This window comes from Portunus trituberculatus, chromosome 44 (genome assembly GCF_017591435.1).
Source record: "Portunus trituberculatus isolate SZX2019 chromosome 44, ASM1759143v1, whole genome shotgun sequence".
Lineage (NCBI taxonomy): Eukaryota > Metazoa > Arthropoda > Malacostraca > Decapoda > Portunidae > Portunus > Portunus trituberculatus.
The window spans coordinates 22,022,840-22,048,076 of NC_059298.1; the positions used below are offsets into that span (position 1 = coordinate 22,022,840).

Sequence of the window (25,237 nt, forward strand, 5' to 3'; positions counted from 1 at the left end):
TTGAATACACCAGTGCCTCTCGTGAAACAACATGCCCACCACTCTCTGCCCCTGTTCAAAACAATAACAGCGTCTGCAGCAGCTCGTCTTCCCTCGCTTAATTTACCACCAAAACACCTTGCAATGTCGCCTAGCGTTGCTAAGACCAGGAAGTCTCTTACTCTCGAAGTGAAGCTGGATATTATTCACAGACACGAGAGGCAAGAAAACTAATAGCATTGCTCGCCACCATTTTGACTCCATCTACTGTCTCTACTATTTTCAAGTTCGCAGACTCTATTAAGAAGGCTGGTGAGACCATATCTTCCTTGCAAGCTAAAAAAACCACCTGAACTCGTGACTACAATGGATTAAATGGAAAGCCTTGTGGAAATGTGGTATAGTAAGCCCCCACATTTAGCGTTCCTATTAGTCTGCCGAAACCATCGCTAAATTGGAATTTCGCCAAATTTGAATACTACTTTAAATAGGGAAAAATACCTATCAGTTTTTCGTCCGCCAGTCCCCATTTCGAGTCCCCATTTACAGCTGCAACATCGCCACCTTCACGAGAATCAGCACCCCCCGAACACTAGCGGAGGCCATGGTGATAGCGAAGCTCGCTAAACAGGGAGGATGGGAGCACAAAAAATGAGTTCACACACTGGATTAACAGACACAATAGCTCAAATGTTGAGCGAGAATGCCGGAGGCACTTTGGGGCTGACATCACGGCCAAACAGACACGCGATTGGCTCAGAGCGAGCGGGAGGCGAGACAGTGTAGCACGGTATATTCGCTAAATATGAGAGAAAATCGCTAAACTTGAGGGCTTGGCCTTTTTCCAGACAGTCGCTAAATAAGGGTTTCGCTAAATTCAGGGGCTTACTGTACATAAGTTTTGTATGTGATACAATGATGCACCCTTTGTTTACATTCCACAAGTTGCCGGTTAGTGTCTTTCCCGTTTCACTCTCCCTCCGTTCATACATTTAAGATAATCAACATTATAAAGTTACGTAAATACATACATTAGTGTACATTATAATGACTTAATTAAATTCAACTGCCTAAATGTTTAACTTCATAATTTTTACTTTCATTAAACCTTTCACTGTACTATGATGCACTCTTGCTTTGTTTACTCTCAATGGAAATTCAAGTCAGGGGTTAAACTTCTTATAATCAGTTTGCTTAATGAAGGTTTTTTTTAGGAACGTAACTCCTTCGTTAAGTGGGGGTTGCCTGTACTGTAACTGTGAATTTACCGGATAACGAAGTACAGTAATACTCCGCTTAATGAACAGGATAGGGGGTGTCAAAGCTGTTCGTAGAGTGAAAATTCGTTAAGCGGACGTAATTTTCCCACAGGATATAATGAAAATAGGGGGATGCGTTCTGGGCTGGTCCCCAACATACCACATGGGTTAAAAAAAAAATTATATATACCTTTGGCAGCATATTGGGCCACCGGTGTACCACTACTTTTATGATGTCATATGAGTCATTGGAAGTTAGAGGAGCTACGTACAAATTCTCTCACATTCTCGCATTTATGTTCACAAAACAACATTTCTATTAGCTTTTTACAAACCTTGCCCCCAAGAAAGGATTGTTTTGTAATGCATGAAGTGAAATCTTACATGGAATACCAAAAAATAAAGCAGAGATGAGATCTACATAGATGTGAGTTCTTTCTTTACCTTAGAGAAGGGAAATAGGACTAGAAATCATGGCAGGAAGATTAGAAAGCAAGGCTGCAGGTTAGATATAAGAAAATATTTCTTTAGTCATAGAGTGGTAGACTTCTGGAATGCATTGCCAGAGACGGTTGTAAATAGCACTAGTTTGACAATGTTTAAAAACAGATTAGATAAGCACTTAAATTTATTAGATTTATAATTATGTATAGCACTGCATAATAGTTTTTATAAGAAATTTACTATAGTTAAATAAGACATGATCCCCATGTATGGGGACCACAAATTGTAGAGGATTTTGCTGCAGGACTTAGCCCTGTTAATGGGCCAAATATTTAGAATTAGTATATAATGTATTGTGTACTAGTAAGTGTATCTTTAAGTACTGATGACGAGGTCGCTGTGCGACTGATACAGGATAACCTAGATGGGCCCTGGTGGCCCTTTGTTATCCTATTATTTATGTTATGTTATGTTATCAGCCACAGACGAAGCGATAGACTCGGCCGCTTCTTCTTCTTCTTGTGACCCTTTTAGCTTGGCGTGTTGTCTTTCCCCATGATATTTGTTTCCACTCCTTTATAACTTAATTGCGTGTTGTCTTTCACCACAATATTTATGTTTCCACTCTTCTATTGCCTGCTATAATGGATGAAGCGAGTCTCCCGCTTCGTCTGTGGCTGATCTCATCTCTGCTTTATTTTTTGGTATTCCATGTAAGATTTCACTTTATACATTACAAAACAATCCTTTCTTGGGGGCAAGGTTTGTAAAAAGCTAATAGAAATTTTATTTTGTGAACATATGTGCATATACAAGACAGTAACACCACCTCGAGAGGTGGTGTTCCCAGCAATCTCAGAGCAACCTGATAGCAACCTTGTCACCGTCCCTCCAAGCGTTCATGGATGCTGCAGGAGGTTGCTCTGACGTTGTTAAAGAATCTTGGATCCAGTTTTAGGAGCGCTAGAGACTGAGGCGGGAAGCCAGCCAATCACAGAGAAGCTACCGCATTCGGTCCCTCACCCAGTAAATTCAAACCAAGAAAATTCGCTAAAACGGATTTGGTTGTACGTTATGCGGACTTTTTGGTCTAACTTTATATAGTACGTTAAACCGGAAATTCATTAGACGAACATTCGTTAAGCGGAGTATTACTGTACCATATAAGAACTTACTGTGTGTGTGTGTGTGTGTGTGTGTGTGTGTATATATATATATATATATATATATATATATATATATATATATATATATATATATATATATACACACACACACACACACACACACACACACACACACACACACACACACACACAAACACACAGGCAACCCCTGCTTAACAAACAGGTTACGTTCCTAAAAAAAAATGTTCGTTGAGTGAATTTTCATTCAGCGAACCAATTATAACAAGTTTCATCCCTGACTTGAATTTCCATTGAGAGTAAACAAAGATAGAGTTCATCATAGTACAGTAAAGGGTTTAACCCTTGTGCGGCAGTGGTCGTTCATTAACGATCGCATCGGTACGTTTCGTACAGCGGTGATCGTTCGTGTAATCAAGATTTTTCGCGCCACTTCTTTAAACTTCCCGTTTTCTTACTCAAGTCGGAGAGCAAGTGTATGTATCAACAACACTGTCCACGAGCTGAGTTGCCAGTTTTGCTATTTCATCTCGGTCTAGGCTCACATCTTTCCATCTTGGAGAAGACATCTGGCAACCCCCATGACACTGCGGGTGGAACGTCCCCTCCACATGAGGGAAGATATCACAACAACGAGATGGATAGTGATATATACATGTCATTTGGGAGTGATGTGGATTTTAGTGAAAGTGAAGACAAAAATGAAAGAAAAAAGAATGAGAGAGAGAGAGAGAGAGAGAGAGAGAGAGAGAGAGAGAGAGAGAGAGAGAGAGAGAGAGAGAGAGAGAGAGAGAGAGAGAGATTAGAGAGTAGGAAAGTCCTGGAGTCAAAACAAGCTGACACATTCTCTCTCTCTCTCTCTCTCTCTCTCTCTCTCTCAATGGAAGTACAATTTCTTCACCCAAAAGATATGCCCAGAGAGAGAGAGAGAGAGAGAGAGAGAGAGAGAGAGAGAGAGAGAGAGAGAGAGAGAGAGAGAGAGAGAGAGAGAGAGAGAGAGAGAGAGAGAGAGAGAGAGAGAGAGAGAGAGAGAGAGAGAGAGAGAGAGAGAGAGAGAGGGTGGGGGGGCCCTGCAGTGGTACAGTGGAACCATGCGTGCTTTGGGGTCCAAGGGGTCTCCTGTCCATGGTCCGAGTGTAGGTTAGGCTTCCTCACTCGGGGCAATGGTTTCCTAGCGGGTGGGCTTTGAGATAGGAGGTACACCCAAAAAGTATCCCCTTTATCCCATAAACTCCCGTGAAAAGCCCACATGGGAAAAAAAAAAAAGAGAGAGAGAGAGAGAGAGAGAATTGGCACGCTGGTATTACACTGAGGGTTGTTTCTCCATGGCGGGTTACATCGTGGCTATCTGGAGGAATATTTGATAAGCAATAACTTAGCTGTCAGAGATCGTAGCAAGCTGCAAAGTACACCAATGTATTCAGAATTTCAAAGAGAAACGAATTTTCATGAGTAAAACTATCTCCTGTGATTTTTTAAAGTTTACCATTTTACCCACAGATGGGAATGATTAATTTATAATTACCCCATCGCACAAGGGTTAATGAAAGTAAAAATTATGAAGTTAAACATTTAAGCAGTTTAATCTAAGACTAAATCATTATAATGTACACTAATGTATGTATGTACATAACTTTATAACGTTGATGATCTTAAATTTATGAAGGGAGGGAGCGTGGAGCGGGAAATACGCTAGCTGGCAACCTGTGGAATGTAAACAAAGGACACATCATTGTACCGCATACAAAACTTATGTACATTTCCACAAGGCTTTCTATTTTATCCACTGCAGTCATGACTTCAGGTGGTTCTTTTAGCTTACAAGGAAGATACGGTCTCACCAGCCTTCTTAATAGAGTCTGCTGACTTGAAAATAGTGGAAACACTAGATGAAGTCAAGCCTTGGTGGGGAGCAATGCTATTAGTTTTCTTGCCTCTCTCGTGTCTGAATAATATCCAGCTTCACTTAGAGAGTAAGACACTTCCTGGTCTTCTTAGCAATGCTAGGCGACATTGCAGGGCTGGTTGCACGGTGTTTTTGTGGCATTTTGAGCGAGGAAAGACGAGCTGCTGCTGGACACTGTTATTGTTTTGAACTAATAAGAGCAGGGAAGGGTAGGGGGAGTGAGTGATGTGCGTTTTGTCCATGAGAGGCACTGATGTATTCAAAAGCCTATCGGCTTGCGTGATACGGCAGGGCTTTCAAAATTGGAAAAAATTACCTGTGTCGGATGCCCTCATCATAAATGAAATATGAGAAATATAAAGAAACAAGAAATAGAGAAATATAGATGTATGATAGTTTGCCAGTACGCTGTGTGTGGTCGTACCCAGCCAGAAAAGAGATTAAGAAGGGCAGGAGGGTCAAAAGGAAACAGTTAATGACCCAGGCCAGCCCAGGCAGATATATATAGCCCAGGTCAGGTAAACATCCTGTGATGTTGTTGTCGTTCTTGGATGTTGTTGGTACCACACATGGGTTTCACGTGACCTTGTACTTGATTGGAGAACAATACATTTGAGTGGCATGTTGTGTGGGTTACGAAATGCCCCCATAAGTTCCTGAAGGGAAATATTAGAGGATTGGGTCAGAGAGAGACGAGAGAGGAAGCAGAGAGGACAACAGCGGCTCTGAGCGGGCCGCCCTCGGCTGCATAAATGAGGTCGGCATGAACGTCTTGTACTTCAAAATATAACAGTAAGTGGAGCTTTAGTTGCAGTGCAGTCTTTTGAGGTAAATTAGAATGGAGGAGGAATCATGATATGAGGTTTAGGTATTATTTTAGTATGTATTTACGGGTTTGTACTTTGGTTCATAATGACGTCGTTATATAATGGTGTTTTCACTTATGAGTAAAGAAATTTGTGTACAGCTACCTACGTATGTGCATGTGTGTTGCTCTGACGAATAAGTTACATAACATATTTATTTGTGTGTATTCGTGTACAAAGTTAACATAGTTCTATGTATGTGTACCAAGAGAAAGAGATTCGTTGTGTGAAGTTACTTGTGTGGAAATATCAAAATTTGTCATTATATTTTGGTGGTGTTACGTTGTCATTTTCATGAACGGAGTAAGGTACCTATAGGTGTATGGTAATATATTTGGTGGTACGTCACGTTGGTTGTTTGCATTCATGTACCAAGTGAAGGTCATTCTTATATATGGGTAACTGGTTCAGAGAGGGAAATGTTGTATGTACTATATATGAGATGTACTGATAAATAATGCACAGTGATCAGATATTGTAATAGCTAATGAAGATACAGTGGACGACATTGAGGTGGAATCCGTTCTGTTGTGAAAATATGTATGAGATTAAAGTAATTCTTTTGGATGTTTGTAAGGGAAATTGTAGTGATTTGCAGCAGAGAAGGCAACAGAAGTTGTGATTGTTTTATGTCAGCGCCGCATCGAACATCTTATGTAGACATTATTTTTGTTAATTAACCCTTAAAGTACAGGGGGTTGATTTACTTTCCGTCTGGTACAACGGGAAAAATCACCTGTCAAAAATGCTAAAAATATTTTTTCCTTATAAAAAACATATTTCTCTGTGTTATTCTGAGTACAATGATGTGGTTTTTAACATGTTATGACCTCTGAGAGCAAAGTTATTGCATATAAAAAAAATTCATGGCAGAACCCGCCACTAAGAAATACCCCCTAAGCTCCGATAACACCACACTCACTCACTCACTCACTCACTCACTCTCTCTCTCTCTCTCTCTCTCCTTTTGGGCATTTGAATTTGATGTAAAAGTAGGAACTTTAGTACTTTCATGTCAAGAAAATGCGAACTCAGATATATGAAATGATGTGCAAAACAGGAAAAGAAAAAGAAACCACATATTACAAGTATTGTGAATTTCAATAATAATTGGAATCTGGCAACTCTAATTAGCAATGGGATTCACGTGACTTGGCTAACAAGCACAGTCTTATAGAGGCAACCAGGGGTGACACACACCAGCGCATTGCTCGAGGGGAATAGGCTACGTGAGGAGGTTTATGAACGTCGCTGTGAGAGTTGGTCTCTGTCTCCCAGATCACTATCAGAATCACTAGTGGAGTCTTCACTTCCTTCTGTCTCAATAAAAAAAATCAGTCTTCATTTTCATCACTCCTCAATGTCATTACCGAGTAACACTGACATAACATCACTCGGAGTACCGTTTCCTCCCTCCGGGTCACAGAGGTTGCCAGATGTCGCCTCGAAATGGGAAAAGATGACCTATTGTAAAGGAACATATGTCTCAAGGCTCAAGCAGGCGAGCGAGAAAAGATGCTAGATACCTCCACTTGCCCCAGGACCAATAGTGAGGAGGAGAGATTAAAACGCTTAGCGCGGTAAAATCATGATTACCGGAACGATCCCCGCCTCTCCGCATGTGACACTACAATCGTTCTGAAACGATCACCATACTTTAAGGTTAAAGATAGAAAAAACCTTTGACTATTTATAGCCAGTAGCTAGAGATATTGTACAACGTCATGCAACAGGATCACGACATATCCCACTGCTGCCACTGAGCTGTTAACCCCTTCAATACGGTGACGCCTATGTAGGCGTCATGAAGCGCCAGTAGCAAATACGGTGACGCCTACGTAGGCGTCATATTTCTTTTCTGAGCTTTCTTCAGTTCAGTTGTCCCGTATAGTGTGTTGGATACCAACTATACATGCCGTATGCTGTCTTTGAAATCCTAGTGCTCCTCCCACCATCCTTGTCTCCACTAATCACTAAAGATAAGCTACATGCATCCCACCTTGTGTCTAAAATTACCCAATGGCATAGACTGTTCCCATCTCTCTCTCTCTCTCTCTCTCTCTCTCTTTTCATTCCCTCCCTCCCCATCTCCCTTTCCTCCCTCCCCATCTCCCTCTCGAAAAATAAGTTACATGCGTCCCGCCTTGTAACATTCGTGAAAACACACACACACACACACACACACAAACAAATTTTCTAATCTCTCTCTCTCTCTCTCTCTCTCTCTCTCTCTCTCTCTCTCGAAAGATAAGTTACTTGCGTCCCGCTTGTGTCTAAAATATTAGCAAATGTCACTCTCTCTCTCTCTCTCTCTCTCTCTCTCTCTCTCTCTTTCTCCAAAGAGAGAAGCGTCCACTTTCCTCTTCGAAGGCGATATAGTGACTAAAAAATAGCAGCATAATACACAAAGACAATTATGACAAGCTTGCAAGAGTTCCCCGCTCGGGCGCGCGGCACTACCACCCGTATATCATAGACGGGCTTTTTTAACATCTGGCGCGAAGGGGTTAAAAGCCAAGTAGATGTGGATAGTAAGTGGATATTGCCTGACTGAGAATTGCCATAAAGTAGAGCATTATTGCGGCTGTATGTGCAAACATGCAGTTACGCGCCACTCAAACAAATCTATTATCTACTTCTGATCATTTTATTCTCAATATTTAGTATTTTTCATATCAACTACTGAAATTCTGCAAGTAACCAAATCCACAAGCATCATGGGGAAGTGGATAAGCCATTACCTACACAGCATTGTGTGAGGTGGCAGAGAAGTGAAAGGAAGGATGACAGAATACAGAAAAGTTTATTTCCCTGTCAAATATCTTCCATAAAGACGAAAGTATACAGAAAAGTATTTCCTTGATGAAGAGTGAAAACTTAAAAGTTTCTATCATACTCTGGTACTCATGGTGTTGACAAAATACTATTCACTATCAGAAATGAATTGTGAAGCTGGAATTTCTCACTATCAAGGATCCTAATCCCAACTGTAAACATTGTTCTTTGTGGGAAAACTGAGTTCCCCAACATAAATGGAGTTTACTATACAAGTCAGCTGCGAGAAGAAAGCTACTCTGCTTCATCTTGTCACTATAGAAAAAAACACAAGTCCGAAAAACTTTGAGTTTGTGAAGGATTAAAGAGGAAAGATGGATGAAAGAGATGCTCTTAAATTTAAACCAATTCACTCACTCAGAGCTGTGAAGATCATAAAGGAAATACAGCCTTAAATTAAAACGTTTTAAATACTGCTGTGCATGGATAAGCAACTTACAGCAACATCCCTACCCTTAAGAACTGAGGAGAAGAGGAATAACACTGGAGAAAAGTAGAACTGCATTACAGAAACAAATAGAGAGCAGTTGCAAATGCATGAGGAATGACAGCCCTGTGGCCACAAAAAAAGGTACTGCACACAAGTCTTACACAGTTGGGAGGCAATCAGGTGTGGTAGGGGAGTGTACTTGCTTTGAAGGAGCCTTGTTCCGGACCAAACTGTCCAGGCCGTGTGGTTGATCCCTGTAAAGTGAGGGCACAAGTACTTTCTCTCCTTTGCTGAGGGCCAATTGGCTAAGAAAATAGTCAGAATGGGCGTGAATGAAAATTACGTAAGTCTTAGCTTGGATACCCTCTTTCAAGAAGAGATAGCCTTGTTATATCTATGTAGATCCAATAAAAAAATAAATACATGCAAGAAATAAAAAAAAACTTGCTATAGAATGTAGAGTTGCATGACCCAATTTGATATTCTTTTTTCAGCTGCTACTCTTTACCTGATGAGAAGTGGGATTCCTCCACACTCTCTTCCTCCGACTATTTCATGCCATCCATTAGGATCTCACACTGATGTTTTCTATACTCTCATTGGCCTGCTTATGAAGCTAATGGCATCCATCCCATTGTTCTCCAGAACTGTATCTCCAAACTTGCACCTTGGCCTGAACTAATTCTTCCAACTCTTTGTCAACACACCTTTCCTTCTTGCTGAAAGTTTCCCTATATTCAACCAGTTCCTAAAAATGTTTACTTTTCTAATCCTTCAAACTAGTCTGATTGCTTTAATTTGCTGCCCTTCTGAAGTTTTAAAAATTACAATAATTATCAACTTTGTTTCATCACCAGTAGAGTTCTGTCAAGGCCACTCAGATGACTCTCTCCTAATTTTCCTTAGGAGTCTCTTTTAGATTTAAAAAAAAAAAAAAAAAAAAAATCACTTGCCTCAGATATATCAAAAGCATTTAATTGAACCAAAACCAATATCATGGTTTGCCTGTGGGATAGGTTGATTATATCTAATTTAGAGCAACTGTGAGATAGGAAGACAATATCTAAATCTATAACAACAGCATTATGAGAGGTCTACATGATAAATGTGCAACAATCAATGATGTGTTTGATGCTAAGGAAACATTTGACAGACCAGCACATGAAAACATGCAGATTTAGGCATTTTTAGGGAAAGCCCCATGAAAAGGAATAATTAATGAGCTGTCATCACTGAACTGATAATTGTATAACAAAACAAGATATACAATACATTACATAAAGTCGTCATTTTCTTTTTAATATGCAGCATATGAAGCAATGGTTCCTCTACTCAAGAATTATTTTGAATATTTTCTTAATATAGCATCTTTAAGAGCACAGAAAGAGATAAGGAAAAGGAATGCAATGGCCTGAATTCTCAACATAACTCTACTTTAGAAGCCTTACTTACCATCGGTCTTGGTATGTGGGTGCCATCAACATGTCATCCTGCACATATGCATCATCATCAAGAGGAAGAGGAGAATCCTCTCCTATGAGTCCTCCTCTCTCTTCAAGAGACATACTGTGGTTTAACCGTCGTCCTCCACGCCCACGTCTGCCAAAGGTAAACAATGTTCATACATAACACTGCCTGTTCCCTCCTCAAGAGACACTCAAGAATAAAACATTTCTATGAACATACAGGAGAGAGAGAGAGAGAGAGAGAGAGAGAGAGAGAGAGAGAGAGAGAGAGAGAGAGAGAGAGAGAGAGAGAGAGAGAGAGAGAGAGAGAGAGAGAGAGAGAGAGAGAGAGAGAGAGAGAGAGAGAGAGAGAGAGAGAGAGGAGGGGGCTAAGGAGAGCTTTCCATGTTTAAAATTTACGATGGCAATTGGTGATTATGACCTCCCTTGAATCTTGATCTTGATGCTATAGATAACATTAATCTAAATACCAGTAACATCAAGATCACAAAAATACATATGCCATACACATTATGAATTTCTCTGTAGCTTCATGTTAAAAACATATAATTTCCAAATAAGAAAGCAGAAAATTTTGATGTAATGGTTAAATGCTGCATGGAAAACATATGGCTGTGACCATTTTATCTTTATCTGCAAGGGTTATCACCCAATGACTTGTTCAACAGTTGGCATTTTCATCCAGCAATCTGCCTTTAACATTAAGATCAAGATTAGGAAGTCTTGCTTATTTTCATCTTTAAGCATCATCCATGAGGAGTGAGAGCAGAATAATAGTGACAAAGAAGTGAACTTGGGAATAATTTCAAAGCAAGAGTGGAAAAAGATATTAAGTTTATCACAGTACATCAGAGGTGTCAGTGGTTATGATAGTAAAGGCAGTGCCAATGGCTATAACTGCTCCCAAAGCAGGGTTACATATGACTATGTATATAAGAGCAAAAAAAAAAAATATCTCACCGACACCATCACCATAATATATAAAATCCAAATCTGCTAAACTCTCAATTTTCTTGCTGGGAAATTATATATCAATTCATTTATAAGAATGAAGGATAGCACCTTAAAATGGAACATGTAACCTATAGTTTGCTAAAAGCTACTTCAACAATTCACAATCTCCAATACAAATAAATAAATAAATAAATAAATAAATAAATAAATAATAATAATAATAATAATATTAATAATAATAATAACAAAAATCAATAAACAACAAAATAAGGAGACATGAAACTGGTCATTATTTTTAATGACTAAACATTTCTCTTAAGAGAAAAATCCAACCCTAACTTCTTAACAAGAACACATTTCTGAACAAAATGCTAAAAAAGTGAAGAGTCAAAACTTAGTACATAAAGAGTAAAACTAAGTGACCAAAATTAAACAAGCTTCAGTAATCACAAAATCCTCTTAACTAATTCAATTTCCACAAAACCACAAAATCAATTATGTTAGTTACTTACAAGCCAATTCTTCTAATTTTCATTCCTCTTCTTATATGAATGTTACCACCTCTTGATGGGCTGAGAGGCATTCCCTTGGGACGACCACGGACTTTTGGGAGAGAAACTATGCTACCCCGGCCACAAGGGACCTGAACTGGCACAAGTGGGATAGTAGGCATCATATCAGGACCTAGAACTGCTCTATTGGCTGAAGAAATGGAGTCACAAGATGAAGTTGATGGCAGAGTTCTGGATACAGAAGGATGTGAACTGGGAATATGTGCAGTTGTGGAGCATGGAGTGGAAGATGAGGATGGAGATTGAGAAGATCGCTGCTGAGCTACTGAAGCTTTGGTGATTGTTATAGAGGAGCTAGAAGGCAGAGAAGCTAAGGAGGGTAAGAGAAGAGGGTCATCAACTTCCATCTTCTCTTCTATTCTGCCTCCCACATTTGTGTTTGTTGAGGATGTGGGACCTGAAATGAGAGACATCTTGGAATGAAACACAAAGTAAAGAAATACACATGAAATTTTCACTCCACATTTTGTAATTACATAAGTTACTCTTTTCTAAAATAATACAAAACAATCCAAAGTAGTCATCTATTCAAAACCTAAGAAATGACAATAATATAGATATGTACCTGCTGAAACAATAATTACTCCCAATGAGGTCTAAAACAATGGATAAGGGAATGCTGTGAATTTATCATTAAAAGTCAGTGTGACCTCACTGAACATTTCCCTTTGTGTCTCATAACACTAAGGGGCAGCCATACCCTACCGGTACCCTCTAAAGACTTTCTTCACACAAAACTATATGTATCTAGATATACACACACCCACCACTAAAATTTTAGAATTAGATATGGTGACTTCTTGACCAGCCTCGGAGTCCCCTTCTTGGTAGGGGACCATAAATATCCCAAGGTAGTTTATTTTTTTATTTTTTTTTTTTTTTATGCAGGAGAGGTGACTAGCTAAGGGAAACAAAACATGAGAGAGAGAGAGAGAGAGAGAGAGAGAGAGAGAGAGAGAGAGAGAGAGAGAGAGAGAGAGAGAGAGAGAGAGAGAGAGAGAGAGAGAGAGAGAGAGAGAGAGAGAGAGAGAGAGAGAGAGAGAGAGAGAGAGAGAGAGAGAGAGAGAGAGAGAGAGAGAGAGAGAGAGAGAGAGAGAGAGAGAGAGAGAGAGAGAGAGAGAGAGAGAGAGAGAGAGAGAGAGAGAGAGAGAGAGAGAGAGAGAGAGAGAGAGAGAGAGAGAGAGAGAGAGAGAAACCTACTGGATTGCCAGTTCCCTTAAAAGTCATGAGTTATCCAAAATTCAGGGACAAATGTCTTGAAATCTCCCTCTTAAAAGAAGTCAAGGAAGATGGAAATAAAGAAGCACGCAGGGAGTTCCAGGGAGTTCAGAGTTTGCTCTTCTCAAATTAAACTTAAGTTTCTTGAAACCCCCCCCATCAACTCTTTTTTTCATTAACTTAAACATCATTCACAGTCTTAGATCTAATTTTCAATCTACAGAACACAACATCTCTACTAAAGCTCATTTTCTTTTCCTCTCTGAAATAGAGGTATCTGAGACAACTGACTCATTCGCAGTCTTAGATTTAATTTTCAATCTACAGAACACAACATCTCTACTAAAGCTCATTTTCTTTTCCTCTCTGAAATAGAGGTATCTGAGACAACTGACAGTACTCCCTATTCTCTTTCCTCCTACTTTCTCTATCCTCATTTTCATTCCAAAGTTGGATAATGCATTTAAGTACACAATAATTTAACTTGCTCTTGAATCTTCTAATATTTCCACCATCTGGTTAAGACTTTCAATTCACTATCTAATCCATCAGTACTGCATACCTGTCACTTAACTACTCTGACTAAAAGGAATTTTTTTACTACTTAACTCTTTCAATACAAGCAAGCATATTTTGCATTCTTGTAGTACTGCTCTTGAATCTTCTAATTTTTCCACCATCTGGTTAAGACTTTCAATTCATTATCTAATCCATCAGTACTGCATACCTTTCCCTTAACTTCTCTGACTAAAAGGAATTTTTTTTTACTACTTAACCCTTTCAACATGAGGAAGTATATTTTGCATTCTTGTAGCACTTGTGACATCCTGCAGTTTGCTGCAGGGCTTTCAAACACTTTTCTGAATATTTGCTTGTTGTATACCTCATTACACCACAGGGAACCATAATCTAAGGTGATTTTGATGTTCTTCTATTAATCTCTTCAAATTTTTCTTTTAATTTATTCTCTATGTCCTGACATAGTCATTTTTCTTTTTTATGCAGTTCCTTCATAAATCATCTTTTTCTCAAGTTATTTCATGCCTTTTCTTCTTCTCTCTTTACATCTTCACACATTCTATCAAATAAAGTCACAATTTAACACAAAAAAGCCAAAATAACACTACACGACACAATTAAGGCTGCTGCACGATGCTATGGATGCATGCATTCAGAGTGAACTGAATGTCGAGATGATCTTGACCTTGATGCTACAGGTGACTTTGTATCAGCAACTCCTGCAGGGATGCTGAGAGCTTCATTGCTGAGAACTGAGGCTACGGTCACAAAGCCAATCAATGCCCAGGATACAGAACAGCAAGCCATGCCTTCATTGGTCATGTTTCCTCTAATGGCCAATAATGTGGCATGTACAAAACCATCTGGGAAGACTAAGCCAAGCTTCCTTTTCCACACAGTGCAAGCACTTCTTTATTTAGCCATCTGCAGTATACGTGGTTCATTTAATATTTTTTCAATTAATGTCTCAAGTACACTACTGTACTATTATATTTCTTAATTATCAATTTATTTCTTTTTATGTTAGAAAATGCCTCTTTCAAGAGAAATTATCCAATTTTATGAAAATCAAAATTTCAATCAGAAGCAGAAACCCTTGATATACCGAGATAGTCGCAATACTAATTTACATTCTGTATTTGTACAAATCCACAATGTACTGATAGGTGAAGCACAATATAATAAGAGATCACTGTACTGCCAATGTCCAGTTTCAATTTCTTTTTTATATCCTCATTTCTTTTGTAACTAGTTCTACTTGTCAACAGAAGTCCTTAATTTTTGTCATCAGTTACAATAGATCATTAACGTTTGTGTAACCAACTTTCAGTTCTTGATCTCCTCTCCTTTCAACCAACACAAACTTTTTCCATTTTAGTGCACTCGAGCAGAACTGCTTTCTATACAACCAATCGGCTCTTATCTTTTCCTATGCTTAATTTTTCAATTGAGGCATTCTAATGATCTTTTTTACACCTAATGTCCTTTCTTATAGATATTTTTTAACTGTTTTGATTTGCCAGTTCTCATGCTTTTACTATAACTCCCACAGCTGCATCCTGTGACCTAAATCTAATCTACATACAAAAACCAATTTTTTCCCTCATTGTATTTTCACATCCTATATACTTCTTGCAGCTCAGGTAGTCACTGTCTTTCTCACAATTCTCTGTTACTTTTCTCTCAATCTTTTCCCTTCTATGTTTAATCAGCAATTCCTTCTTTCATTCTGAATAACACTACACAATTTTCCTTTTCAAATACATCTCTCATCCAAGTTTCCTTTTCAATGATTATGTTTACTGCAACATTTGATAAATCTTTTTCTCAGTCATCGTCTGCTGTATAACTCTTGAAATTTAATTCCTTTTGTTACAGACCTTTCTTCCAGTTTCTGTTCTTCCTCCATGGCCATAATATTTTCATTATTCATACATAGTACATACATACATACATATATATATATATATATATATATATATATATATATATATATATATATATATATATACAATGGTACCTCGACATAAGATTTTAATTCGTTCAGTAACGATTGTTGTATATATAAAAAAAAAAATCATATCAAATCAATTTTCCCATAAAAATTAATGGAAATAGAATTAATTCATTCTTGTGATATGAATTTACACCCCCCCCAAAAAAAGAAAATTAACATGCTTTAAACACCAACCAAATATAGATTTAATATAAGATAAATCCAATTTTTATTGTATGCATGATATAGATTAACTATATTGCCCAAAATAACAACTTAACCTGCAAAACTCGGGACACATCAATAGACGTTCATCACGCAAGACTCAATAGACGTTTAGGCTTTTTACGGCTATATTTTGGCTATTTTCTTCCCATTTTCTTTGCTTGTGAGCTGGCAACAAACATCAGGAATAAACATATGCTTTATGTCACTGTGTCACCAAAGATGGGTGGTGGGAGCGACAGTGATTTCACTGTGTCTGATTCCGCCACCTCTCCCACACGCCTTACTTCTATACCTCGGGTCTCTTGCCATGTTACGGGGAGACAACTTTTGAATGAGAGGGGTCTCAGAACAGAGAGAGAGAGAATGAGAGAGAGAGAGAGAGAGAGAGAGAGAGAGAGAGAGAGAGAGAGAGAGAGAGAGAGAGAGAGAGAGAGAGAGAGAGAGAGAGAGAGAGAGAGAGAGAGAGAGACGATACAAGATGCCCATTTTCTCTCCCTCTAGCAAAGGCCACTGAACCCGATCGGATGCAAGGCCACGTAAACCGATGATACTACCTCATTCAACCTCAGATATTTTGGCAACCATGACATCTAGAGCAGGGCTACTCAACTATTATAAGTAAAGGTCCAATTAGACAAGTTCTAATGTATGCATAGGTCCGGAAACTTTTATTACATGAAATAAAGAAAATAATTAAAACAACCATCTCAGAACAGAATAGTAAACCATATGATTCTTATTAATTTCATATTCAGTTTGTTTTATCTATATTAATTTAGAAAACGTGGAAATAAAAAAAATATTCAATTTTGTAGCTAAAACATAACAAGCCAAGGATTTTTTTCTTGAGAAATAGAAAAAGAAAAAAAAAACTATTGAAATGGAGAATTTTCAAATGAAATTTTTTAGATGTGTTTGCTGTTCTATGTTATGATACTTTAAGTAGTAAAAAATACCTCTTTCAGAACATAACATTATAATGATTATATGAATTTTTCCTCTTAGAAAATAAAATGAAGAATTTACAAATGAAAAAAATTTTATTGGTGCTTAACAGGGATTCTGTACATAACTAACATATATCTAATTCTGTGTGTGTGTGTGTGTGTGTGTGTGTGTGTGTGTGTGTGTGTGTGTGTGTGTGTGTGTGTGTGTGTGTGTGTGTGTGTGTGTGTATTTACCTAGTTGTAGTTTTACAAGGCCTGGGCTTTATGCTCGTGTGGCCCCGTCTCCATATGTACACTTATCCAATCTTACTTTAAAAGTATGCACACTCGTTGCAGACACTACTTCTTCATTTAAACTGTTCCATGTCTCAATACATTTCTGCGGAAAACTATATTTTTTAATATCTCTCAGACATCTTCCTTTTCTCAGCTTTTTATTATGCGATCTTGTGCTTCGGATGTCATGTTCTCTCAGGATCAGTTTCTCATTATCCACTTGGTCCATTCCGTTGATCAATTTAAAAATTTGTATCAGGTCTCCTCTCTCCCTTCTTTGTTCCAGGGTTGGTAGATCCATAGCCTTTAGTCTCTCCTCATGTGTCATCCCTTCAAATTCTGGAACCATTCTTGTAGCTATTTTTTGTAGCCTCTCCAATTTCCTTATGTGTTTCTTTTTATGAGGGGTCCACACTACTCCTGCATATTCCAATCTGGGTCTTATTATAGTACATATCAATTTTTTCATCTTTTCTTTGTCCATGTAGTGAAATGCTACTCCAATATTCCTTAGCAAATTATATGTTTCTCTAAAAATTCTATCAATATGGCTTACTGGTTGATTGTTTTCTTCCATCATCACTCCTAAGTCCTTTTCCTATTTAACTTTCTCCAGTTCTACTCCATCTCCCATCTTATAGATTACCACAGGTCGTCTTTCACTCTTTCCCATTTCCATGACATGGCTTTTGTTCACATTGAATTCCATTTCCACTTTTACTCCATTCCCAGATCTTATTTAGGTCTTCTTGCAGTATTTCACAATCCTCTTTTGCTTTATAACTCTGCACAGTTTCGTATCATCTGCAAACAGATTTATGTAGCTGTTCACTCCTTCTGGCATGTCGTTAATATAAATGAGGAAAAGTATTGGTGCCAATACTGACCCCTGTGTGTGTGTGTGTGTGTGTGTGTGTGTGTGTGTGTGTGTGTGTGTGTGTGTGTGTGTGTGTGTGTGTGTGTGTGTGTGTGTGTGTGTGTGTGTGTGTGTGTGTGTGTGTGTGTATTTACCTAGTTGTAATTTTACAGGGCCTGGGCTTTATACTCGTGTGGTCCTGTCTCCATATCTACACTTATCCAATTTTTCTTTAAAACTATGTACACTCTTTGCTGACACCACTTCCTCAATCAAACTGTTCCAAGTCTCAACACATCTTTGCGGGAAACCATATTTTTTAACATCTCTCAGACATCGTCCCTTCCTTAGTTTCTTACTATGCGATCTTGTGCTTCTAAAGTCATATTCTTCTCTCAGGATCAGTTTCTCATTATCCACTTCATCCATTCTGTTAATCAATTTATAAACTTGTATCAGATCTCCTCTCTCTCTTCTCAGTTCCAAGGTTGGTAGATCTATAGCCTTTAGTCTCTCTTCATATGTCATCCCTTTAAATTCTGGAACCATTCTTGTAGCCATTTTTTTTAGTCTCTCTAATTTTCTTATGTGTTTCTTTTTATGGGGAGTCCACACAACTCCTGCATATTCCAATCTAGGTCTTATTTTAGTACTTATCAATTTCTTCATCATTTCCTTGTCCATATAGTGAAATGCTACTCCAATATTCCTTAGAAAATTATACGTCTCTCTGAAAATTCTACCAATATGGCTTACCGGTTGATTATTTTCTTCCATTGTCACTCCCAAGTCCTTTTCCTTTTTTTACTTTTTCTAGTTCTACTCCATCTCCCATCTTATAGATTCCCACTGGTCGTCTTTCACTTTTTCCCATTTCCATGACATGGCTTTTGTCCACGTTGAATTCCATCTCCCATTTTTTGCTCCATTTCCAGATCTTGTTTAAGTCTTCCTGTAGTATTTCACAATCCTCTTTTTGTTTAATGACTCTGCACAGTTTCGCATCGTCTGCAAACAGATTTATGTAGCTGTTCACTCCCTCTGGCATGTCATTTATATATACGAGAAAAAGTATTGGCACCAATACTGACCCCTGTGGCACTCCGCTGTCTACTGTTCTCCACTTGGACTTCATATCTTTAACTATCGTCCTTATTTCTCTCCCCCTAAGTAATTCTTCATCCATCTCAGTGTGCTTCCTTTTAAGCCACCCTTCTCCTCTAACTTCCATATGTGGCACTTTATCAAATGCCTTTTTTAAATCTAAATAAATACAGTCAACCCATCCCTCTCTCTCTTGTACTTTATCAACTATTCTAGAGTAGAAACTCAATAAATTTGTTACACATGACCGACCTTTTCTAAAACCAAATTGGCTATTTGATAATATTTTGTTGTCTTCAAGAAACTCAATCCATTGCTTCTTTATTACTTTTTCACACATCTTGCATATTACACTAGTTAGTGATACCGGTCTGTAATTTAAAGGTTCTTCCTTCCTTCCACTCTTATATATGGGAACCACCTCAGCTCTTTTCCACTCCACTGGCACTGTTCCATTTTCAATTGAGCATTTTATGATGTTGTATATTGGACTTGCTAGTTCTTCCCTACATTCTTTCAGTATTCTGCCTGAGACTTCATCCGGTCCCATTGCCTTTTCCTCATCTAGTTCCGTCATCAACTTTTTTTATTTCAAGCTTGGATACTTTAATCTCTTTCATATAGAGTCTCTCTATTACCCTGTGGTCTTTCAAATTTGGATTCCTTAGTAAAGACCTCATGAAATTTACTATTTAACAGTTCTGCCATGCTGTTTGGGTCTTCCACCATTCCGTTTTCTCCTTTTAACCTTTCTATTGTTTCTTTTTGTCTTATTTTTCCATTTATGAATCTGTAGAACAATTTTGGTTGTTCCTTACATTTTTCGACAATGTCCTTTTCATAGTTCCTTTCTTCTTCCTTTCTCACCTTAGCATATTCATTTCTTGCTGTTTTGAAGTTTTCCTTATTTTCTGGATTTCTGTTTCTTCTCCACCTTTTCCATGCTCCATCTCGTTTCTCCTTTGCCCTAGCACATCTTGCATTAAACCAATCTTTCTTTCCTTCTTCTTTAGGTCTATATTTTGGGACATATTCCTGACCCCAGTTTTGTATATTTCCAAAAATAAGTTATATTTCTCTTGAACCGTTAATGAGTTTTCCATCTCCTCCCAGTTTACGTTTTAAAATAGTTCTTGAGATTCTCAATATCAGCCTTTCTGTAATTTAATCGGTCTCCTTTGTATGATTCATCTCTATCTTCCTTTCCTTCTTCTATATCCATTTCTAATATTACATGGTCACTCTTTCCCAATGGGCACTTGTATCTTATATCATCGTTAATTGGTATATCTCTTGTAAAAACTAGGTCTAATCTTGCCGGCTCATCGTTTCCTCTGAATCTTGTGTTTTCCTTTACTCTTTGGACCATCAAATTATCTATCATTAGGTTCAGGAATCTATCTCCCCAGGCATCTTCCCCCATACCACTTTCATAATTTTCCCAGTCTACCTCCTTACAGTTGAAATCTCCTACCAATATCACTTTTCTCCTTTCCTTAATGATTCTTGTAAGACTCCTTATTGTGTCATCTATCATGTCTCTATATTCTTGGTTAGTCCATGAGTTTGTTTCTGGTGGCACATATGTTCCAATGATTGTTAACTCCTTTTTATTAATATGTATCTTAACATAGAGTATTTCTGATTTTCCTTCCCCAAACTCCACTTGATTTACCACTATCTCCTTCCTTAACATCATCTTGACTCCTCCTCCTCCTTTACCCACTCTGTCTCTCCTCCATATATTATACCTTTTATCTATGTCCATTTCTATTACCTCATTTAACTTTGTTTCCACCAGGCATACAATATCTGGTTCTTCTTTCTTTATGTAATCTCTTAATTCTAATTTACTAGATAAAATCCCATCTATGTTTGTATACATCATTTTTAATCTCTTGTTCTTATCATTTTTAGTTAAACTTGCTCCATTTTTTTCTCTTATTTCTCTTTTATATACCATTTCCTTATCCTGTCTCCTATAATTCTCCAAAAAAATGCCTTCTCCTCCTCTGACCTTTCATTATTTTTTTCTCTTGCTTCTGCCACCAGTTCATTGTGTCTCTTCCTTTCCTCCTCGTTTCTATTTTACTTTATATACATATATATATATATATATATATATATATATATATATATATATATATATATATATATATATCTTTCCAACCTTCTGTTTCTCTGAGTCTTGTTTTTCTATATAGTACTTCTTCTGCTGCTGCTTGTGATTTTAGTAATATCTTAATTGGTCTCACTGTTCCTTCTTGATATGGTCCCATTCTATGGATTTCTTCTACTTCCTCTTCTAAGTTCTGTCTATCCTCGTCATTCAGATGTTTTAGTAGGTCTTTTAGATTTCATTTCATCTTTTCCCTTCTTGGTCTATATATAACATTTTTTTTCTTTCAGTCCAAAAATAATTACACTCTTCTTTTTTTCTGCAATTTCTCTTACTAAATTTTCTTTTTTCTTGAGGACTCCTATCATTTTGCTTGTCATATTTTCATCTCTTTCTTTTAACTGTTCTTGAAATACTTCTTGAAATGATTCCTTGTCTTTCTTATCTTGGATTTTCCATGCTTGTACTTCTTTTTTAATCACGTCTTGTACTCTTTCTTCTTCTTTGTTAACTAGATCTTTTAGCTTCTCTTTTTCTTTCTCAGCTTTACCAAGTCCTTCTTCCATCAATTTCTTGTAGTTCGCTATTTGGACTTTTAATTCTTCATTTTCGGTTCTTAGCCTAGTTTCGTTTTCTTCCACTCTTTTTATCTTTTCTTTCAATTTCTGGAGCTCTTTATCCTGTTCTTCATTCTCTTTCATTCCCATACTCTCTTTTATCAATTCATCTAATTTATGTTCGATAGTCAAGACTCTATCAAATTGTAAAGTTTGCGCCGTATCAAAGCCTTCAAATTCTCTTTCTCCCTCACCAACATTGTCATAATCAGCTTTCAATCTTTCCCTTGTCACATACCTGCATTTAGATGGAATCTCTTTCTCACTCATTATTTAACACTGTATTCATGAAAAAAAAAAATGAGTCCACACTTTTCGCCCAGGCCACTGCAAACCCAAAAAAGGTAGTGAAGATCAGCTGATTCTCAGCTATTATCTTCCTCTCGTCTCTGTGTGTGTGTGTGTGTGTGTGTGTGTGTGTGTGTGTGTGTGTGTGTGTGTGTGTGTGTGTGTGTGTGTGTGTGTGTGTGTGTGTGTGTGTGTGTGTATTTACCTATTTGTGTATTACAGGGCCCGAGCTAAGCTCTCTGTGTCCTGTCTCCTTGTCCATTCCTGTCATATCTCTCTTTCATCTGATTGACACACACAGCGTCAACAACATCACTGCTCAGTTTATTCCACTTATCAATGCTACGATGCGGAAACTGTATTTTCTCACGTCATTTAGACAGATGTCTTTATTAGCTTTTTCCATGTCCTCGGAGATGATTACTTGTGGTCACCTTTATCAACTCTCTGTCCAGTATGTCAATCTTGTTCACCAATTTATACATAGTTATCATGTCTCCTCTTGTTCTTTTCTCTTCTAATGTGGTCAGCCCCAGCTTCCTCAGTCTTTCCTCATAGTCTAACTCCCTAAGTCCTGGTACCATCCTTGTTGCCAGCCTCTGTATCCTTTCTACCTTCTTCACATTTTTCTTCATATTCAGTGACCAGACACAAGCTGTATATTCTAACTGGGGTCTTATTAAGGTACATAATATCTTCTTCATCATTCCTTCATCTAGGTAGTGGAACGCAAGGCCAATATTTTGAAGCATGTTATATGTTTTCCCATAAATCTTGTTAATGTGTTTCTCCGGTGACTAAGTGTTTTGCACGGCTACTCCTAAGTCTTTCTCCTCATTGGTCTCTTTAATTTTCACATCACCCAGCCTGTAATCCCAGTTTGGTCTGTATCTACTTCTTCCCATTTTTATAACATGGGTCTTGTCTATATTAAATTCCATCTGCCACTCCTTACTCCACTCATATATTTTATCAAGATCTTCCTGTAACTTGTTACAATCTTCCACATTCCTTACTCTCCTCATAATTTCAGTATCGTCTGCAAACATGTTCATGTAACTGTCAATTCCTACTGGCATATCATTAACATAATTCAAAAACATGATGGGACCAAGCACTGACCCTTGTGGAACTCCACTGGTTACCTTCTTCCACTCGGACTTCCTTCCTCTCACCACTGTTCTCATTTCTCTTCCCATTAAGTAATTTTCCATCCATTTTGCTAGTTTATCATTTACTCCTCCAATCTTCTTTAGTTTCCACATCAGTCTATTGTGTGGTACTTTATCAAAGGCCTTTCTCAAGTCCAGGTAGATAGCATCCACCCATCCCTCTCTATGTTGTAGTATGTCAGTCACTCTTGAATAAAAACATAATAAATTGGATACGCATGATCTTCCTTTTCTGAAACCAAACTGCCTTTCACTCAGAATGTTTTCACTTTCTAGATACTCACTCCACTTAGCTTTAATTACTTCTTCACATACCTTGCACAATATACTAGTCAACGATACTGGTCTATAATTTAGCGGTTCCATTCTACTACCATTCTTATATATAGGCACAATGTCAGCTCTTTTCCACTCTTTCGGGACTAATCCTGTTCGTATGGAGGTTTCCACAATATCAAATATGGGGTTCAACAATTGATCCTTACATTCATTTAGCAACCTCCCAGATATGCCATCAGGCCCCATTGATTTATTAATATCCAGATTGCTTATAATTTTCCTTACATCTTCCTTAGTAACCATGATGTCCTGCATTTGCTTTATTTCCGTAGGCCTTCCTCCCATAAAATGCTCCTCCTTTGTAAACACTTTGCAAAAGTTGTCGTTCAAAATTTCAGCTATATCTCCAGCATCCTCATATACTTCTTCCCGTTTTTACCTTTTCTATTGCCTCCCTTATATTTAGTTTTCCATTTATGAATTTGTAAAACATTTTGGGTCACTATCACAGTTTTCCACCACCCTCTGTTCATATTCCTTCTGTGCTGTTCTCCTTACTTCAACATATCTATTCCTTGCTGTTTTGTAAACTTCTCTTGATAATACATCACTGTTTTTCTTAAGTTTCTTCCATGCCTTTTCTTTGTTCTTTTTTGCTTCTTCACAATTTCTATTAAACCACTGTTTATTATTTAAAGTCCTCTTTCTGTAATATGGCACAAACTTTTTCACAGCAGAGTTATACAAATCCATAAATTTATCGTATTTCAATTGCATATCCCTTTCCTGGTATACCATGGACCAGTCAATTTCATTAAAGAACTCCCTTATATGATTATAATTTGCCCTAATATAATTTAATTTCCACAATCTTATTCGTGCTTAATTCCGTATCCAGCTCAAAGCTTAGGACATCATGATTGCTTCTCCCCAAGGGATATTTATGTTCAATTTCCTCTTTTAGAGATGCCCTGGTAAATATCAAATCCAACCTTGCTGCAACATCTTGTCCCCTGCACTTTGTTGGTGATCTCACCCACTGTGTCATCAAGTTATTTGTTGCTATCTTTAACAATTTCTCTGCCCACTCACCACCGTTCACCACTTCGTAGTCTTCCCACACTATTTCTTTACAATTAAAGTCTCCGACTATCATCACTCTATCCTTTCTGATGAGTTCTTGCTTCATTCTGTCTAGAGTATTTCTCATCACCATTTGGTACTGTTCATATTCCTAAGCATTGGTTCTGGATGGTATGTATACTGTTATAATATTAATGTCCCTCTTGCCATCTGTTATAAGCATATTTATCACTTCCTCATTTCTCTTACAATAGTTCACCTCCTTCACTATCAGATCTTCCTTAGTAAGAACCATTATACCACCACCTCCTTTATTTTTTCTATCATTTCTCCATACTTTGTAGTGTTTTACAACAAACCAGTCTAGCTTTATTTCGGGGCCTTAGCTTTGTTTCCACTACACACATTATGTCCGGTTCGTTATTTCTTAGGTAATCCATACATTCTAGCCTCTTAGACAGAAATCCATCTATATTCGTGTAAGTCACTTGTATTCCATCCCTAGTCTCTTTCTTCCATGTAATGTCTATTCCGCCTGTTTTATCCACCACTTCTTTAGCCTCCCATTTCTCATCCTCCAAAAAAACTTGATCTTTTCCTCCTCTGTTCTTTCGTCATTCCTCTCTTTCACTTCAATTACAAGCTCTTTCATTTTCATTCGCTCATCCTGTGACATATT

At 37.8% G+C, this 25,237-nt stretch overlaps 1 protein-coding gene across 1 annotated transcript in view; it reads right to left on the reverse strand.

The window, feature by feature from the left end:
• The window catches only part of LOC123518657 (histone-lysine N-methyltransferase 2C-like), a gene marked incomplete in the record, with an annotated part of 371,622 nt that overhangs the window by 327,336 nt on the left and 19,049 nt on the right, over nt 1-25,237 (reverse strand). Inside the window, 3 exon segments of the mRNA XM_045279595.1 lie at nt 9,026-9,118; nt 10,317-10,463; nt 11,797-12,253. Of these exon segments, the coding sequence (XP_045135530.1) occupies nt 9,026-9,118; nt 10,317-10,463; nt 11,797-12,253 (697 nt within the window).